At 39.3% G+C, this 15,338-nt stretch overlaps 2 protein-coding genes across 2 annotated transcripts; both read left to right on the top strand.

Annotated features, from left to right (window-relative positions):
- The first annotated feature begins 4,321 nt into the window (after positions 1–4,321).
- BDKRB2 (bradykinin receptor B2) lies at positions 4,322–5,464 on the top strand. The gene has a single exon (XM_071428402.1). The coding sequence runs from the start codon at positions 4,322–4,324 to the stop codon at positions 5,462–5,464; it is 1,143 nt and encodes a 380-aa protein (XP_071284503.1).
- Positions 5,465–13,623: 8,159 nt separating this feature from the next.
- Positions 13,624–14,709, top strand: BDKRB1 (bradykinin receptor B1). Its single transcript, XM_071428401.1, has one exon. The coding sequence runs from the start codon at positions 13,624–13,626 to the stop codon at positions 14,707–14,709; it is 1,086 nt and encodes a 361-aa protein (XP_071284502.1).
- The last annotated feature ends 629 nt before the right edge of the window (positions 14,710–15,338 follow it).

Here is a 15,338-nt window from a genome sequence, read left to right as displayed (position 1 = left end):
CCAGGCTTCCTTGCACAGACCACTCTGCAGATGACCTCCCTTACCTACAGCAGCTTTTGAACTCCTGCTATTTCCCATTTCAGCAGATCTGTCAGGTAAATACCCCTTTTTCCTCTCATGGCTCTGGCAGCTCCTGTGTTACATTGACTGTAGCTTTTCTATTACCATGAAGAAGAAAAGCCTGGCAAATAGGCACCACCAGGGACTATTGGCTGCCCAAGCTGGGCTCAGAGATGTTCAGGAGGACAAACTCACACAAAAAATACAGTGTCAAAGCAGGCTGGGCTCTGCAGAGAAACAGAGTCAGAGGAGAGGCTGGGGCAGCCCTTGCTGTTTCTTTCTGCAGCTAATATATCCTCTAAAATATCACCATGTCAGAAGTCAGCCAGTGCCTCTCAGCTTGCAGCCATCCATTCAAACCCATATTTTAGCTCCCAGCTTTTCCTCTCCTCTGTGGCACTGGCCCCCAGCTGTACATGGGGCTGCATGGATGTGTGGCAAGCCAGCTGTATGTCTCTGAAAACACTTTTGGCCACTGACAGCACTTAAAGCAAACCATGTAATTGTAAAATTCTGCTAGGGATGCTACAGTCTGGGTGTCATACCTATCCTTCACATGGCCTTGCTAAGAAATCCCTGAAATAAAAGGCTGCTTTCTAGGCAACTTTCATCATGAATGATCATGCATCACAGAAATTCCTCATTTGGAGAAGACTAGTGAGGCCTTGAGCCGATTCTATCCTTTGTCCTTGCAAATCAGACTGTGTAGGAAAACATGGGGACTGTGTACCTATGCTTTTTAATAATCTCTCTTTTGTTCCAGCAAACAACATTTTAGCAGTTAACACCATAACAACATTTATCTGTTTCAGGCTCCACCTCTTCTATTTGAGAACTAAATTAGCAAGGTTAATATTATGACAATCTCAGAATATACTAATTACAAATTTCACACCTTGTTTCTGCGAAACATGTAATCAGCAAAGTCACAACAGCTGTAAAATATGTTACAAAGTCTCTCTCTTACTCCCCCAGAGTAATTAGTGCAAGTGACGTTGGAATAACCTGAACTCATTACACGTTTCAGAACTTGTCCTTGTATAAGACACGACTAAGACCATCATGAGACATTAGTTATTCACTGTATGGAAATGTTTAGCATAACACAAGGAAAGATTAGCACCAGTGGCAATACTAAGAGAGTCATGAGTTCAGGAGCTGTAGGGCTTCATTCAGACCCAAAAGAGATGGTGAAAAACATTCACCTGAAGCAGCATATCCTATCTGGGGAGTAAAGCTGTGCCAGAGCTTGCATTAACCCAGCAGCAGCATTAACTGAGCTCTGACCATTTTTCCCCTATCCTTCCATTCCTTAGCTCATATTTCTTGATCCTTTGAGAGCTTTTTGTTCCAATTCAACATATTCCCCTCCTTTTCTTTCAGGAACTCCCATAGCCCCAGCATGTATTGCTGTAATATTTTCCTTCCACCTTCTAGGATTAACCACTCTGCTGCACTCCAGGTGTTCTCCTTGGCTTGCTGATCAACTCATGCCTGTCTTCTGGTGTCTCCCTCCAGTGCTGTATGTGTGGGTCAGTCCTTGAACAGCAGGACATCCCAGGAGTTTGGCAGGAGACACCAAGGTGCCCTGGTGCGTGCCCAGCCCTCAGAGCTTCAGGCTGTGGCACTGGTCACCACCACCTTTTTGGAGTCCTTCTCCACCTGCCTGTAATGACAATCCAAGAGTTGATCAACCCCTGCTTCCCAGTCCCTCTGCAAGGGTTCCTGGTTTGCAGCATTGGCAGGATCTTGCCAAGAACACCCAAAGAACACCCAAGAGCCAACCCCAGAGTCCTCTTGCCTTGGGGGCAGTGTCTGCCAGAGGCACAGGGCTGGTTGCCACCAGCACTTCCAGGCCATGACTTTCTCCCACACAGGGCACCCTGAAACACCCTCCATCAAAACCTTTTGTTCCAAATGCTATTAAAAAAATACTCCAGAACAACGTGAGATAATGACTGACAGTGGGTTTTATAGACTGCCAAGGAGGAGGTAACTCAGAACAGAATGGAACATGAGATAATGAGACTGACAGTGGGTTTTATAGACTGCCAAGGAGGAGGTAACTCACAACAGGATGGGAACTCCATCAGGTTCAAATTTAGCCCACACAGGGGTCCCTCAGAATCAGTAATGATAGATTAGTTCAGCTGGGCAGTATTTCAATCAAGACTGCCACATGAAATCTTACTGAAAGTCCCTGCTGAGGTATTAGGCTTGTCTTGCATTGCACATAAAGTATTTGTAGAGAATGTGTGAAAGGATCACATTTATTTTCACCAAAATATGACAAGAAAACAGCAAATCACTGCCTTCTGTAAGCTGTGGCTTTGTCAATCATAATTTATTCAGCAATCACATACTTTAAATGAGTGTCCTGTGCAATATAGAATAGCATCAAGTACATAATTTTAACCCTAAACATTAGTGTTTGTAAATTGATAATTAGCACATTTTACCTTGTTCACTCCTCTATTTCTAGCAATGCATTATGGAAAGACTTGAGCTAAGGACCAAGGAGGGAGGTTGCCAGAAGCCCCATGTCATGGACTTGGTGACATCCTAACAAGTCCCTGCACACTGTTCCTAGACCATAGTAATAGGATATAACTAACTTATTTTAAAGTATTCTAGCTCTTTCCCTTCTAAAACCAAAATCTGAAGGAGATTAATTGCAGACAAAATACAGATAAATCAATGTGCAGTTTTGGAGCTGCTATTTGCTGTAAATGAAATTCTGTAAATTAATGTAATGAGGGAAAATCCCAGAAAAAGCCAACATGACCTTTATGACCAGTCTCTGAATTACTAATGCTCATCTTATTAAATATGTACATACATCCAACCTCAAAGTGTAAAACAATGCACTTAAATTTTTTTCTGCTGGTTCACAGCCTATTACCAGGAGAAGAAACAGTTTCTGTTAATTGCATCAGGCAACAGAACTTCCCTATTCACAGATGACCTCTTGTTGCCCATCCATTAGTATTTCACTTCCTATGTGTTTTTACAGTGAAAAGTGCCAGCACAGAAAGAAAGGGACACTTGAAACTGCTGTTTGCAATTCGTTAGTGACAACCCTCACATCCACACAAGCTGGGCTTTGAGATGTTTAAGTGCTACAGTTTTATTAACACAAAGTACACAAAATATGACCATAATTTTTCATCAATTCTGTAACCAATAGCCAAATTTCTGTATGGATATTAAGCACTGATACCAGCCAACAATTCCAGCAACTAGAAAACAAGTGAGAACCCTCATCTTTTCAGGAATTGCAAATCCATCCCTCTTCACTGCCAAGTTACTGGTTGAATAGGACAAATGTCTTAATTAAAAATACATTTTAAAAGCTTCCAATCAAATTATAATATAAACAGTGGTTATTATAAAGACCTAAAAAAAGACAAACAGTATTTCTGTGACTCAGACCAGAGAATTATATGTACAGATCTAGGAAACCAATCTTGCATTTGAATAATACCTCAGCATTCATTATCCAAGAACACAACAACAAGAAAACACAGTTAGCATTTTATCAGTAGTGAGTGATGCTGCACTCAATTTCTGTTTGGTTCTAGTAACATTTACACATCTGACATTTCTGCCTGCCAATAGCTCCCTGTTCTGATCTGTAGAATGTTTACAGTATTCTGGTTTTCAGACTGTGCTCTTGCACCCAAGCTGGCTGACTGCGACAGGTCCTGGCTTACAGGATGGCCAGGATGGAAAATAGATTGTGTTCTTTGGGGAGGAAGCACCACTGAATTCCAGTCAATTCTTTCTTTACAGGGGAGGGTGTCAAATGTTGCAGGATGTGACACAGAACTAGCAACCTGAGACACAAGGTACATCTGTCCTTTAGGAGACCATGGCTAGTGCAATAAAAAGATAAGAAGACAAAATAATGATGAACATCCTCAAAGAATTAACAAAGACTTGCTGCAGCTCAGTTCTAGTGAATAAAAGCTTCTAAATATTCTCTTCAGTTAACCCATTCATAACAATATCTGTTGTTGCTACATCCCCTCTGTTATACTTGCCTAAAATTGGTCCAGGCAGTCCATAGCAATGCAGTCTGTAAAACATTCTACAGACACATCCAGTGTCTGTGAGAAGCAGCCCAGGGAACTGCAAGCCTGTTCAAAAGCTATGCTTGGAAGACATTAGGAGAAGCAAAAGACAGCTTTTCTTATTGTGTCTTTTGCAGCAATGAGCTAGATCCAGCAATCTCATGTCATCTATTTTTCTCTTCACAGAAATGGTTTCCATCACAGCTGAAAATGTTACGCAGCTGTACAACATGACTGCCCAGGAGCTCACAGTCAGTCCAGAATATTCCCACAATAATTCAGGAGTGCATCAGATAGATCAATCTGAATGTGTTAGTGCAGATGTGTGGAAATGGCTACAGGATTTTCAGCCTGGATTTCTCTGGTTTATATTTATTCTGGGATCAATAGAAAATTCCTTTGTGCTCACCGTCCTGTGTTTCCACAAGAGTAGCTGCTCAGTGGCTGAAATTTACCTAGCAAACATGGCATTTGCTGACCTAATGTTGGTCTGTACTTTACCTTTCTGGGCCATTAATATTTCTAATAAATTTCATTGGCCTTTTGGCCAGTTTCTCTGTAAAGCCATCAACATTATGAGTTACATGAACTTATATTCTAGCGTCTATTTCCTGACACTAGTGAGCATTGACCGCTACCTGGCCTTGGTGAAAACCATGTCCCTTGGACGGATGAGACGAACCGTCTGTGCCAAATGGAATTGTTTTGTAATTTGGACATGTGCGCTGCTCATGTGTTCACCTACAATGGTGTTTCGAAATTTGCATTATTTTGAAGAGTACAACGTCACAGCCTGTGTTCTTCTTTACCCAGCTAGCTTCTGGGAGCCCACAAACAACTGCTTGCTGAATATTGTGGGGTTTGTGATCCCAGTCTGTGTAATTACCTACTGCACGGTTCAAATCATCAAAGCCTTACGAAGCAGTGAGCTACGAAAAATGAAGGTGGTCCAGACAGAGAGGAGAGCCACCATGCTGGTCTTTGCTGTGCTCCTGCTGTTCATCATTTGCTGGCTTCCATTCCAGATCAGCACATTCATCGACACAATCCGTTACTTCTCACCCACTCTCAGGTGCCTGGAGGAGGTCAATGACGTACTGACCCAGATAGCCACATACTGCTCCTTCAGCAACAGCTGCCTGAACCCCGTCTTGTATGTGATTGTTGGGAAAAACTTCCAGAAGAAGGCTGTGGAATTCTACAAAGACTTGTTCACAAAGAGGTGCAGAAAATCACAGTCTGTGCAGATGGAAAACTCCCTGGACACTTTAGGAACTTCCATTTCAAGTGAATACCCAAGGAAAAAGTCTGTTCTGTCATTACCCCAATAGAATAATTTTAGGAAATCCTTAAAGGAAGAAAGCCTTCTAACATGTCAGTCTCCACTAATATCCATCTGCTATGGGTCCACAGAGTTAACACGTGGTAGTGCTCATTACGTGAGGGAAAAGTGTTGTTTGATCTTAGTGGAAATTCCATAAAGAGACCTGCTTCTAGTGTTACTGGATGGTTTTTGTGATTGAATTCTATTTTGTGGCTTACTTACATTTTCATGGCTGAATGATACTTGGCATATGCACCACTTGGAATGTTTTCTAAGGTGTACATACAATTCTCCAAACAGAGCCCCAGTACAGAAGCAATTGTCAGGATTGTGCTGCTACGTATGGTGCCCATAATAGTGTGTTAGATAAGGTTTTTGATCTGGGAGGGGCTTGCTTTTGAGTAAGTTCTGTTAAGTGAATCCTGTAGGATGCATTTTTAGATGTGTCCATCTTTTGGGCTTTTAACTTCTCTCTTCAGTCATCTGACACAATCTGATTTTTTCATTGACAAGAAGTACCTTTTTGCAACTGCTCCAGTTAATTACAGATTTACATGAGCAAGTATGTATGAAAAGCAGGTGAAAAAAAGGTAAAGCCGTAGTGGAAGGGAACCTGCACCCACCTGCATGAAGTTAGCTGAGTTTTCTTCGTAGAAGAAGATTCTTTACCCCTTCTATGTTGGAGTGAAAACATTCACTTACTCTTTTTGAGTGAGCGAATGCTACTTATATTCATGCTTACACTTCAGCTCAGAGACTCAGGTTTTTAGCATTCACAAAGCATAATTAATGTTATTCAATGGATATATAAAATCTCAGCACAACTGGTATAATCTCACAAACAGAAGAAACTGAGAATATGAAGGAGAGCATCTCCTAACTACATTAGAATTCTAACTGAAGATAACAGGGGTCTTGAAAGCTCAGAGTATTCAAGTATTCAGATTCTAGTAATACCTACATTTTATTTATAGAGTTAATCTGTGAGATTTTAATACAAGATAGCTTTTCCCCAGTTGGACTGTATTTTTGAGCTAAGTTGATTACAACATAGACTCACAGTGTACTGAATTGTCTGTATGCACTTTAACCTCTAGGAACCTTGATCAAAACTGAGTGGAAGATGATCTAAGATATGCTGAAACTAACAGTCTTCATTCTTTTCAAAGCACTTAAGGTTACAGCTTCTAAAGCTACCAAGGGAAGTGGAGTTTGGTGACATGAGTAAACTCAGATGGCAGCTACATAGTCTTTATCCGTGAGAGCTTGGATGGAGCAATAAAGTTCATTTAAAATGGGAAATTTGTATTAAACCTTCAAATAACTAAACCACAAAATATAAGTGTGCAAATGTGATTTAAAGACTAAGGGATTTAGATCACTGTATATGATTTATAGGCAATTTCCATGGTTTTTCTTTGATAAGCCAGTATAATCCTATGTCATAAATACTTCTTTTGCTCATCCTTTTTATTGTCTGAAGCAATGGGGACAATTATGATGAAACACTGCAAGGCTTTCTGTTATATCCAGTGTTATCATACTGTCTCATCCATGAGCATATTGTTCATGCAACTCTTAGACAAAATGAACTCCACAGAGGTTATTGAGGCAACAGAAGTTATTTGTGAGTATTTGGTACTGAGAAGTAAAATATAAAAATGTTATTATGTTAATATCACATTAATTTAAATAATGTAAATATATTTTTTTGCTATCCAGTAAGCATGTAGAAAAGAAAATAAAGTACTTTGAGAAATGAGATTTCCTGGCATTTTCTTCTGTAGCCTGTATCCTGTCACTAAAGAATGATTTGTCAGAAGTTCAACTGTTCCAGATGCTTACTTGGCTTCCCGGTACACCAAAGGAAAGTGAGCTGAAACAACAGAATTTTAGCTGCTTGGAGATCTTTCTTTTCAGGGCCCATTTCTGAGTGCTGTTGACCACCCTCAGTCCCTTTGGAAGTTTAAATCAGAATTAAGGCAGCTAAGGGTACTGAAATATTTCTGGTAGCTTTTCTCTGCCTGCTGATATCTCAAGCTCCTATGCAGACACCAGCAACAATGGAAAGCCCCTGCAGCAACTTCTGCACATCACAACACAGGCAGTGTCAGCTCACAAACTGTTTCATTCCCATTTTCCTGACTCTTCAGTGTGATGACACGTTTGTGGTATTCACATGCACCATTTATACACGCAAGAAAAAACCCCAAGAAATAAAGTGTAACATCCAAGCTACATCTGACCTACTGATATTTTCCAGTCACACTTGGCTCGGTTCTGTTCTTACAGAAACATGACAAAATATGAGAAGGATTTTTGTAATATGAGGTCAGACTCTGTCCAGAGAATTTCAGAGCTGAAGATGGCAGAGTAATCATATCTTTTTGTTCTTCTTCATCGTGTCCTCCTCTTACCTCTGCTCCCATCTTCTCTTTTACTGAGGCTGCCACAACTGTTATCAAGACTTTGGCATGCAAAGAGCTGACTCCCCTTTCACTCTGACAGAGGTGGGGACCATGGCCAGAGGAATGGCAAGGGTATCAACAGCCAGATTATATTTCTGGCCTTCAGCATTTACAGGCAGGAATTATTCTCTTTTCTCCACTTTCTCATTTTTCACGTGGATTATTGTCTTCACTTGAAAAATTAAGAGTTTAAGAGCTGTTACAGAAGCCGCAGGTGCTTGCTGCAGACAGGAGAAAGTTGCTCTTTTTTAGACAGGGTTTCAGTGGAGGAGTTGGGATCTTGGTTCAGGTCTCCCAAATCCCTAAGCAGTCTGTAGCCATTGAATCATCTTTCCTTTCCATTCAACCTATATTGGCTCCTTCATATTTGGCTGTTTCAAGCTCTGTAAACTGTCGTTAGTAGGGCTTGATTATTACCACACTGTGGTGGTCCAGCATCATTCTTTGGGAATTGTATATAGCTGCACCAGAGTTTAAGCTCTCCTTACCCACCTCTATAGTATATATGAAGAAATCCAACAAAGCTGAAGAGTTTTACCTCAAAAAGTCATGTCAAAAACCTTCTCTGCTGTTACAGAACAGATGAACAGTTATAGCAGATAATCAGGCTGATTTACCAAACATTTCAATAAAGAAAATGAAATCATTAAAAAATACTGATCCAAACATATATTTTGTCCCAATCATTAAAGGCTCCATCCATCTTAAAATGAAGATTTTTAATGGCTGAACTATTGGACCAAAAGCCAGAACTCTTGACACCTTTGGGATTTTTTAAATTTGTCTGCCTTGTAATGTGTGAGATAATTAAGCAGAGAGTCTTACCTCTAAGTTCAACATGTTTGTTTAATCATTCTGATCAGAGAGGCTCAGTTAGCATTTGTAAATTCTTACACAGCTCTAAAAAATGTTTACTTGCTACAGGAAAGTCTGCCTAGATGGTGTGACTGAAGATCATTCTAACTTAAAACATAAACCAAAATGCTGTGAGCATCCTGAACTGAAGGTGCCAATAGACAGATATGCTTTTTACAGTAAAAAAAACCTTAACTACTGACTCTTATAGAAATTTTTAAACTAACCCTTCAAATTCCTTCAATTCATGGTCCATTACCTCTGTGCAAACTGTGAAATGTTACCAGATCTTTATATACTTTCTATAGCTTGAAATAAGGAATGAAGTGGTAAAGACATAATAAATTAAATCCTCTTTCTAGTTGAAGTTACAGCTTCTTCTGCAGACTTGTTCTAAGATCTTTAAATGCTGGAGCTACTGCATTGCCTATTCATTCTAAATGCATAGACTTCTAATTTTGAATCTCTCTCCATTACTGAAAAATGTTCCAAATATGGCAATGAAAAACAACAGAAAATAAGAAACTAGATTTGCAAAGAGGAGCTGGATTTGCAAAACCAGTATTTTGATCTCATTTTGATGTGACAAGTTTTGTAAGACTTGTTATTTATCATATAAATTTTAGACGCAGATGCAGTTTTTTATTCAGTCTGTGAGTAAATGTGGAACTTGGCAGATCCTAGAGATTCATGTCCAAGCAAGGACAAATTCCAAACTTCTTGTTATTGCTCAAATGTTCTTCATTATGGAAAAAATAACTTAAACACGGAAATGCAGTAGTGTAAGCAAAGTGGAGACTTTGGAAAGTCTGTGACGAAGATCTCCTGTCATATTGCACTCACCTTTATGAGTCAGTGTGAGATGGACTGTTTCAAGATTTTCCTGCTGTTATTTGTTAGGATTCCTTACATAATGTGTAATTCACAAATTACATGTTGTTTTCAAGTCTTTGCCAAAATTAAAATTTTACAAGATGTTAAAAAAAAACAAACCAACAATGAGCCATTTAGAGTTTTCTCCATTGTGATGGTGTTAACTGGAGCATGTTTTGTTTAGCAGTTTTAGCACTGTTTGCATAACTATCTTATTATGCTTTAGTGAATAAAAAAATTTGGAATAAAAGCATTTTCCATTATAGGGAAGTTCATAATAAGGTATCACCATTCAGCCTCCCCTGCCTTTTCCTTTTATCTTACTTATCAAACAAAAATGGACACAACTGAATAAGAATTGAGATATATGGTGCACGTGTTGGTTAAGTAGCCAATGAGAAGAATATTTTCCTATAAGTAAATAGCATTCCAGTCCCTTGATAATTTCTCATTGTTTGTTGTTTGGGTTTTTTAATTGAAAATCTACATTGTTTACATGGCTATGCTTAAGACAGATTTGCATTTAAAATCTGAGATGCAAGATACTATCTTTTTAAAATATTGCTCTAATCAGTAGACAAACAGAATGAAAAAGATAAAAATAATTTATAAACCACTACTCTCTGACTACTTGGTCCCAGAAAGTAATCAGAAAAATAAGAAGCTTATTTGGGTACAAGCCTGAGAAAATACAGCAGTCATCATGAATATTACTGAGAAGTAATATTCACAGAGATTTATGCACTGGACACTGATAGTGGGGTGCAAAAAACAGTGCTTTTCAAAAAGAGTGGAAGTGGGGTTTAGCAAGGTTCATGTTTCATTCCCACCTCTCTGTGCTGCTTTACCCCCAGCTCCTTGGCACATGGCTGCCCTCATGTCTAGCAGGGAAAGGAGCTCCCAGCACAACAAGAACCTGATTCTAATTTCTCCCTGTGTGCATTGGTACAGAGAAGGAAATTCAGAGCTGTTAATTAAGTTCCTATTTTTACAGGCATTCACACAATGGAACTTTTAATTGCCAAGGACAATTTGAGAGCTTTAATTAGGGGTCAAAGGACGACAAGAGCCACGACACATGGCTTGTATTATTTCACAATGAGAATGAAATATTTCTCATGTCTTGAAAATTACTTCAGCTGACGTTTGAGAAAGTTAAAAAAAAAATCCTGGGGCTTTCTTCCAAAATGTAACATCATACACATGGTGTATGGCCAGCAAAACACTCAGGACAGCCCTCAGTCACTCAGTTGTGCCTCAGGATGCATCTTTGAATTCTCTCAGTAACCTCTGTACTGCTGTTTATCAACTGTTTCCGAATTTGAAACTTTGCCTGGATTGCCAGGAAGGACAAAGAGTATGTATGCCTATCTTTTTAAATGTATTATCTTTATTTAAATTATTTCTATATTTTATATTAAAAAATGATCTTTTGTGCTCTCGCTTCTGGTCTGTGCAGTCTAGTAAGGCTTTCCCTTTCTTTTTCACCACAAAAGTAATTCTGAAGGTCAGTATTAGTCTATGTGTAAAGCCATGATCCATTTTACCTAATTGCTCTAACTGGCTAATGAGTATTAATAGTGAAAAGGGTGATAGATGAACTGTGCATAGAAATTCATCAGAAATCAGTTCAAACTAAGAAAAATATGTCATTATTTGTATAAAAGATGACTGGAATATGTTAAGGACAGAAGCTGAAAACCATTCATGTGGTTAATTTCCATTAGTGCTAACTACTTCAAAATACTTACAGAAATTACGGAAAATTAAGCACATTTTCTGTCAAGAGAACATTAGGAGCTCTAAATTTATAAAAGGCTTGTGGCTTGTGGTAGCGCTCAGACACTGATTAGTAGACTCTGAAGAAATTTTTGCAATGAAAAACTACAGAATCGTCAGGTTGTACTGCTAGATGAACAAGAATTTGGATTTAGCTATGAATAAAATCTAAGTTGCAATAAAAAATAAAACTTCCAGGTGTTTTTAGCTGAGCCCATTGTGAATGAATTTGTGGCTCCAGTTGAGAGATCATGTCTGTGTGCAGAGTGGCTGGCATAAGCTGATAGAAAGAAGTCCTCCGGAAAAGGGCAAGCAAGGACAATAAGCATTTCTTTTTATTCTATATTTAGTAAAATAAATAATTCTGTTTAGGTTTAACTGTTATCTTTCTTCTACATTATTTTTGAAATATAAAGTTACAGATTTTCTGCCCTTGCTCTCTCATGCCTTAGCCAATCTCCTGCATTAACAACATTCAATTTCTGCTGTTCACAAAGAGCCTCTCTGATGCTAATCAGCCATTTATTTGCTATGTGTGCTTTACCTGCAGTTTTAGATCCTCTCAAGTTATCTTTGTTTGTGTGAGAGGTCTGTGAACTAGGTAACATTCAGATTGTTGTGAGGGAAATCCAGGGAGCTGTGCTCATTTGAGTTGTAGCTCAGTTCCCCATCAAGGCTGCCAGCTTGAGTGAGTTTATGAACTCAGACACAAGTTTTCTGCTCACCTAATTCTGCTGCAAAGAAAAATGTTCAGTGCATTACTACCAGATAGCCTGATGTGGAATATTAATACTTATTCCTAGAGGCATCCCAAAATAAGTACTGCAAGGTGCTCATATACAGAAATTACTGAGGCTGTACATGTATGTACATGAGATGAAAGATGGTCCTAAATTCTCTCTTCAGAAATTCCATCATTAGGGGTTTACTAGGTGTAAAATACAGAAGCTGAAAGGGCAGAGTTAAACAGCTACAGCAGAAAGACAACATTTAGAATGACTGATTGCAAAATATTCATTTTCCCAAATACATTCTTTTCTCTGATTGATATGCTCCACTTGCATATGAAATACTGAAATGTCAGATGGCAGAACAGGCTCAATAATAAATTGCCTACCATAAAGTTCTGAGACCAAATGCCTGTAAAAACCAGGATCCAGGCACTATCATCAAGCATGGCAGCACCAGAAGAGTGAAGCAGGGAGCAGCTCTGACAGTGGATCTCTGACAGAAAATCCAGTGGATTTTCATGGGAGGATAAGGTTTTAGCCATTTTCTTACTCCTGCACAATCTCAAATAGAGCTACCAGAAAAAAATAAAGGTATTGCCAATGCTATGATGAGCTAAACACTTTGGAGCCTGGCACAGCCAAACTCAAATGAAATTTTTGGGCTGGAGAAGAGGGCTGTAAATTTAGAGCTGCAGAGGCCTTTCCCCCAGGCACGATTTTTGGTGTAATATATTGGAGAAGTCTGTGTTTTATTATTCCAGCCACTGACATTTGAAGGCAATAAGCTGTCTAATCTAACAGCAATTTTGAACCCAAAGTTCAGGGTGGGAGGAACTGAGAAGGAACAAAAGAATGCAAAGTTCAGGCAGTAAGTGGGCACATACAGGGAGTGAGCAGCTTTCCCAATTCAGGAAAACAGGCAAGATCCTGCTTCAGCAGGATAACAGAATATAATAATATATTAATGTATCTATAAAATGGTATATAATACAGTAACAATAACAGTAACATGGTAGATAAGAGTAAGAGAAAGGGCAGGGAAGGATGCAAAGCTGGCTTAGTGTCCTCAGCATGACTGCCACTACTCTCAAGGAGACGGAATTCTCCCATGTCTGTGTCTGTCATCAGTCTGGAGGAGATGTACAGAAATATTTACACTAATTTGTCACTTTCCTTCCTCTTTGCCACTTCAAACAATGGAAACAAGGAGAGGAAACTTCATGGGATGTAGAGGAAGTTCTATCCTTGCTAACACTGGGAACATTCCCACCACTGCACATGTCAAGTATGGATTGGTCTAGTCTGTAATAATCAGTAAGGACTAACAAAGGATTTGCAGCAGTTAATGTTTGTTACATTACTCATGGGAGGCAACTTTTGCTCTTTTATGCTTCTTTTTTGCAGTTATTTTCTTTCATTTTGAAGACATCTCCTGTTCACTTTGGATTTTTTTTAAAAAAATGACTGAAACTCCTCTACTGAATATTACCTCCTCAAACCAGAGTGAAAATCAGAGCAACTCAACTGTTTGCCCAGACTTGCATGACTGGTGGGACATCGTGTACTATATAGGACCCAAGTACATCAACACTGTCTGCGTCATTGGTATGCTTGGAAATGTGTTTGTTCTCTTCACTTATTCACTGCACAAGGGCCCCCTGAAGATAGCTGAAATCTACCTTATGAACCTGGCTGTTGCTGACCTTATCTTCCTCACATGCCTCCCTTTCTGGGCAGAGAACATCAGTAATGAGTTCAACTGGCCCTTTGGCAGCTTCCTGTGCCGCAGCATCAGCGCCTCCATCACCCTGAACATGTACACCAGCATCTACCTGCTCGTGGCCGTCAGCGTGGATCGCTACCTGACCTTTGTCCACACCTTGAACCACAGAGAGATATGGAGCAAATCCATGACCAAAGGCATCTGCCTGCTCATCTGGTTCTTTTGCATCCTTCTCAGCATCCCAGCTTTCATGTTCCGGACTGTGAAAGACTTTCCCCAGTGGAATATTTCAGCCTGCACCTTGGACTTCCCCACCCCGTCGTGGGAATTAGCTGAAAGCCTGGTGGGCAATGTGGTGGGGTTTCTGCTGCCATCCACAGCAATCATCTTCCTCAATTTCTCCACCATTAGGTCCCTACAAAAAACAGCAAAAGAACAAAAAGCAATCAGAGCAAAAGGTTGCAAGAGGCACAGAGGCACGAAGGCAACCAGGCTGATCTTCATTGTGGTACTGATGTTTCTTTTCTGCTGGACTCCTCACCATTTTTTTGTATTCCTTGATATATTCTACCATACAGAAGTGATCAAAGGCTGCTTCTGGGGGGAACTGATCAACTTTGGGGAGCAGTTTTCTTATATGCTGGCTATCACCAACAGCTGCATTAACCCTGTGATTTATGTCTTTGTCGGGAAATACTTCAGGCAAAAGGCTTTAGAAGTTTTTTCACAGTTTATTCCCTGTGGATTTCCTTCGAGATGGGTATCTTTCAAAGAAATGTCTTCAAATTTCAACATGTTTCCAGTCAAGAGTAGTTTAACATAATGGTTCTCTGTTCTTCTTCATTTTGATATTATAACTTATTTTATGCCACTGCAAATGGCATTAAAAATTAATATGAAACATTCTGATCTGGCCTTCACAGACCAAGCTAATTATCTATTAAAATAAATCACTTGATTGATTGCTTATTTCTTCCTCAGGCTTGCTTTCCTAGTTCTGTGTTATCCATCGAAATGCAAAACGTGTGATGCCAGAATATTTTACCAAATGATCTAACCTGTCTTACCTATTAACAGTGGCTGAAAAGAAAAACTCTTTGACAAAATACCAGAAACCTGGTTTCTTTGCAGAAAGCCATAAGCCAGCTGAATATTTTGCTGCATTGTATCTGTGATGACAGCTACTATACCACCTATAACACTATTCATAAAATTACAACAGCTATTACAGAGCAAATAAGAGCTTAATCTTTGGCTGATAAATGCATTTAAGCAGGTATGGGATAACTTTGGTTATTTTGAAAAAAAATTCACTGATTTGCATTTTTACAGTAAGATATAGAGAATTTTAATAATTTTTGAGCACTTTAATTATGTGCAATGCATGACTATTGTACAAGAGGATGCAACACAAAGAAAGTGTACATAAATTGTAAAAAAAGCAAGGTAACG

This window comes from Agelaius tricolor, unplaced genomic scaffold, assembly GCF_023055355.1.
Source record: "Agelaius tricolor isolate 1412-34295 unplaced genomic scaffold, bAgeTri1.0.p SCAF_5, whole genome shotgun sequence".
In the NCBI taxonomy this organism is placed as follows: Eukaryota; Metazoa; Chordata; class Aves; order Passeriformes; family Icteridae; genus Agelaius; species Agelaius tricolor.
Note: the sequence above shows the minus strand (reverse complement) of the source record. Positions and strands in the feature narration are given on the sequence as shown.